Source organism: Eriocheir sinensis, chromosome 31 (genome assembly GCF_024679095.1).
Source record: "Eriocheir sinensis breed Jianghai 21 chromosome 31, ASM2467909v1, whole genome shotgun sequence".
NCBI lineage: Eukaryota > Metazoa > Arthropoda > Malacostraca > Decapoda > Varunidae > Eriocheir > Eriocheir sinensis.
In genome coordinates this window covers 5,214,610-5,219,385 of record NC_066539.1, presented here as the reverse complement: position 1 = coordinate 5,219,385, position 4,776 = coordinate 5,214,610, and the positions used below count along the sequence as shown (strand labels likewise).

Here is a 4,776-nt window from a genome sequence, read left to right as displayed (position 1 = left end):
ATATAAAAAAACGTTACCCTTATATGTATCAATGGTTCTCTTGTATGTTTTATTACAATTTTCGATAGTCGTGGGTACCGCTTCCATCCCATTTTCGTCCTTGTAACGGTTGTCGCCGAGGAAAATAATGTTTGGTATGATCCTTATGTTACCAGTCGATGAATATTCCTCATATATGCTTACGAGCGCTTAAGGCAATGCTGAATTTCACCGAGCAAATATTATAAGCAACCTGAGCCTCTTTGATTAGTTTGAGCAATATGAACATTGAGTCAACACAAAGGACACGGGAAGGAGTGGATTGAAAGTTGAGAGAGAGAGAGAGAGAGAGAGAGAGAGAGAGAGAGAGAGAGAGAGAGAGCGAGAGAGAGAGAGAGAGAGAGAGAGAGAGAGAGAGAGAGAGAGAGAGAGAGAGAGAGAGAGAGAGAGAGAGAGAGAGAGAGAGAGAGAGAGAGAGAGAGAGAGAGAGAGAGAGAGAGAGAGAGAGAGAGAGAGAGAGAGAGACAGAGACAGACAGACAGACAGACAGACAGAGAGAGAGAGAGAGAGAGAGAGAGAGAGAGAGAGAGAGAGAGAGAGAGAGAGAGAGAGAGAGAGAGAGAAAATATCCAAAATTAAGTATATATATATATATATATATATATATATATATATATATATATATATATATATATATATATATATATATATAAAGAGGTCTTAACATAAAGGGTACTAACAATGCTACCCGTAACCCAATAAAAGAGCTCCTTAGAAATCAACTGGAACGTAAGAAAAGTACAGATGAGTCAAGCCAAACAGTCTGCTCGGAACCGTACGCAGCGTTAGTCATCGTTCTATTTTAATATGTGTATCACTCATTATCACGCGGCTCGGGAAGGGCGATAAAACTTTTGGCGCTTCCCGTTCGTGTTACCGTCATTCGCTCCCTTGCCACAATATTATAACCGCAATGATGCACAGTCACCAAGTACATAATTATGAGAACATCCTTAGCTGAATATTTCATCCTGGTTGGCTTCCTGGTAAACTCTGAAAACACTAACTACGTCCCCCTCACATTTTATTACCTTCGACAATAACAGAAAATGGCCTCCTCTCAGCTGTTCTGTTTACTGTAAAAAGACAGGAAATTCTCTCTCTCTCTCTCTCTCTCTCTCTCTCTCTCTCTCTCTCTCTCTCTCTCTCTCTCTCTCTCTCTCTCTCTCTCTCTCTCTCTCTCTCTCTCTCTCTCTCTCTCTCTCTCTCTCTCTCTCTCTCTCTCTCTCTCTCATTCATTTACTTTTATTCATACTTTCAGTTACAGTAGTGAAAGAGATCTTTCAAGCTTAACTACACTTTTATTGATGAGAAAACATGTGCAGCAAGTATATAACTTGCCGATGAAATATTGCTATAAAAATCAGGTACTGACCATATTTTCAATATTTATGTTTGAGAAGAAAAAAAAAGCTTGATAATTCATTATGTATATTATATATGTGAGTAAATGCATGTCATACTATTATATATATATATATATATATATATATATATATATATATATATATATATATGTATATATATATATATATATATATATATATATATATATATATATATAAATAATTGTATTAAAATATAAACCTAACATATAACAGATTAAGCATTATTTTTAAACGAATTTCACTCGGTTAAAAATCATTAATTTATGCGAACCCTGCTCCTCCTTTCATTCCAAGCCTGTTCTCTTCTCTTCCTCAATATACTTCCTTGCCTCCTCCTGTGTGTTCCATCCCATCTTCATATTATTCCCCTTCTTTCTCTTTTCATTACTTAATTCCCCTTCGAGGAGCAGTGTTTAGCGTATCTAACTCTAAATCCGTTGGCCTGGGTTCGAATACTAGCCTGGGAACTCTGCGGGCAGCTCACTTATCTGTTTATGCTCCGTTTCGTGGTGGTCGATAAATGGGTACCTTGGGAAACCTGAGGAAGGTTAACTGTGGCAATCCCGAACTTCACACTGGCCCGTGTCCTGGAGTAATGGGATCTTCCCACCACAGATTCAAAGGGCCAATGCGACGGTGATGAGCAGCGCAGCCGCGGGCAACTACAGAGTATATTATGCACCCGACTTTACCTTAGCTTATGCAAGTAAAAATTTCAACAATTATTATTTTTGTGAACATTGCCTTGCCCCTACTGAGAACTCATTCGGGTAGAGGATGACCGAATGGCCTGTGAATCATGGGTGGGCATGTCTTCGCGAGGAGAGCGACTGAGGTAGAACCTGAGTGCCTTCATGACTCGCCTCCGGTGGTGCTGATTAAAACACACAAACACCATCGGGTCGACGAACAGATGCGTGAAAAAGAATGAGGTCATGATGACGTAGGAGAAGAATTTGTGGTTGAAATACCAGATATTGTAGATGGAATTCGGCAGACTGAAGAAGAAATTACTGAGGAACACCGCTAGCATGGCCCGCGTCGCCTCGTCCATTGCCGTCGCTGCGTGATGCTTGGCGGCAGGGTTGCACCTGCTGTGTCTCAACGGCGTCATCGCCGTCGTGTGTTCACTGGCGTCATTGTTACACTTGTTACGTCTCAACGACGTCACCTCCGCTGCGTGTTGATTGGCGGCAAGTTTACGCTTGTTACGTTTCACCTGGAACAAGAACAGTACCTGATTTACAAATGCACATGACATAATCATAGTCATAACATAAGTACGGGCCCGAATCACGAAGAGAACACATAACAAGTAAGCTTCATCGTGACATACTCGTTAGTTTACACACTCGCCGCAACACTCACCGTCACGATGATCGACAAGTAGCAGGCGAGGGTGAGCAGCATGGGCAAGAAGTAGTGCAGCACGTTGGACACCATCAGCATCACCTTCCCCGTGTACTCTGAACTGATCTGTTTCCAGAACGCGGCTCCCACCTGTGATAAAAAAAAATGTGTGGCATTAAATCTGTCCGCCACTTAATCAGCGACATTCACACTAATAACAGTAATGTAAGCAACACGATATAGTTCAGTTACCATATTTATGGATAGGTTGTAGAGTCCAATCCCTACTACCACAACAACGGCTGTGCGCAGGCTCAGACCTCCCCGCTGTGGCGCCCACACAGCCAGAGCTCTGCGGGAACAGAGAAAACGTACCTCAATGTTTGGGGTCATGCAGCTCATGACCGTGAGGGCTTGAGACTGCAGCTGACCATCAGAAACCGATTGAAAATATTTCATGCACTTCAGTGGCACAAGTTGTCATCAAAGTTGCTGCATTATCAATCTTTGGAAGTACCTGTCTCACTCATCTGCCTTAAAACGGATAGAATTCTGAAGCATCAAGACTATCTCCATATGCTTACACTAAGAGCACACCTTATCACACACAAAATAAAATGGTATGCCAACCTGAGGAGAGCCATAACGAATATGTAGAAGAGTTCCATCACATTCAGAGCAACGTAGCCGGGAATGAACACGATCAGGACGGACGTGGAAATCTCCCTGTCGCACCACAACTTGTGGAGCGAGAGGTGGGCCATGAAGGGCATCATCAGGAGGCACATGAGCAGCGTGGTGGAGAAGAGGGCACACAGAATCACCTTGACGGGGAGCATGGTGCGGGGGCAGCTCACCACGCACCACAGCGCCACTAGACTGCCTGAACGAGGAGTAAAGAGGATTTAGCCCATAAAAAGTATCACAGCATATGGAAAAATTTGTCATGTAATAAAGTATATAAATGGTTTTCCCTCCCTCACTTTATAGATAAATATTCCACATTAAACACAACAAAGGAAAAGCATCTGCATTGACACATCGTTAAATGCTGCGTGGTGATCTCCCTCGCAAGCTGCTCTTTAACTCGTCCGACGCAACACAACAAAGAGAAACTAGCTGCCATGCATACAAAATATTAATAGGCGTAAGTTTGCCTGGAATTTTTCCTCTCGGTTCAAAACTTACATATGGTGCCAACGATGAAGACGGCGCAGCAGTAAAAGACGTAGAATTGCAGCACAGCGTCTGGGACGTAGCCAGAGAAGGCGGTCCAGTTTAAAGCGACGCTGCAGTTCCCCGTCATCTCCAGACAAGCTTTAGTTCCTGTTGGTGGTGAAAAGTAATTGCGAAATTAGTGCTAGTTATATATGTTTTTAGTATTTTCTGCACTGCCGCGTTAAGGCCTTACTTCCCGATACAGGTCATGTCGGATACGACAAAGGACGATCGGCGTAAAAGAGGGGCCTATAGTTGTGAGATTATAATGATGACTCATGATCGATCACAACCTTAATGAAATATTTCGATGTCACTATGAAAAAAAAATCCTACTGACTCGGGCTGACGACTATGAAGCGCCCACATGATATATGATAAATGAGACAGCGCCTACAGAAAAAAATACTATCGGCACTACAGGATGGCCTAATGACGCATCTGTACCTTTCTTTTCAAAGTGTGTTGATGCACTTGGACGGCCTTGCACTTTATCCCTGGACGTGTAGCAGTACAAGAAGATCTACACGAACAATAGTGCTTGACAACCTTGGCACAGCAACAGGCCCGTAAACACTGACTAACGTTTTCAACCAGTCTGTTGCTGCATCCACTCTCGAAAGTCACAGGATACGGCCCCTGCGTCTTATCTCGTTACACAGTCTTTTCCATTTCCTATACTCCGCAGCCATTTGAGTCTCATCCAACATATTATAGACAGATGATATGAAGATAGTTAAGGTAATGACTCGCCTCGTGCCATGTTTTCCTCCCTCATCAA

At 42.8% G+C, this 4,776-nt stretch overlaps 1 protein-coding gene across 1 annotated transcript; it reads right to left on the bottom strand.

Moving 5' to 3' along the window:
- Nucleotides 1-1,605: 1,605 nt before the first annotated feature.
- LOC127006019 (uncharacterized) lies at nucleotides 1,606-4,574 on the bottom strand. The gene is made up of 6 exons (XM_050875499.1): nucleotides 4,443-4,574; nucleotides 3,966-4,103; nucleotides 3,408-3,660; nucleotides 3,030-3,129; nucleotides 2,796-2,927; nucleotides 1,606-2,646 (listed from the first exon to the last, which is right to left on the bottom strand). Exons 2-6 carry the CDS (start codon nucleotides 4,081-4,083, stop codon nucleotides 2,179-2,181), a joined length of 1,071 nt encoding a protein of 356 aa, XP_050731456.1. The 5' UTR covers nucleotides 4,084-4,103; nucleotides 4,443-4,574; the 3' UTR covers nucleotides 1,606-2,178.
- Nucleotides 4,575-4,776: the final 202 nt, after the last annotated feature.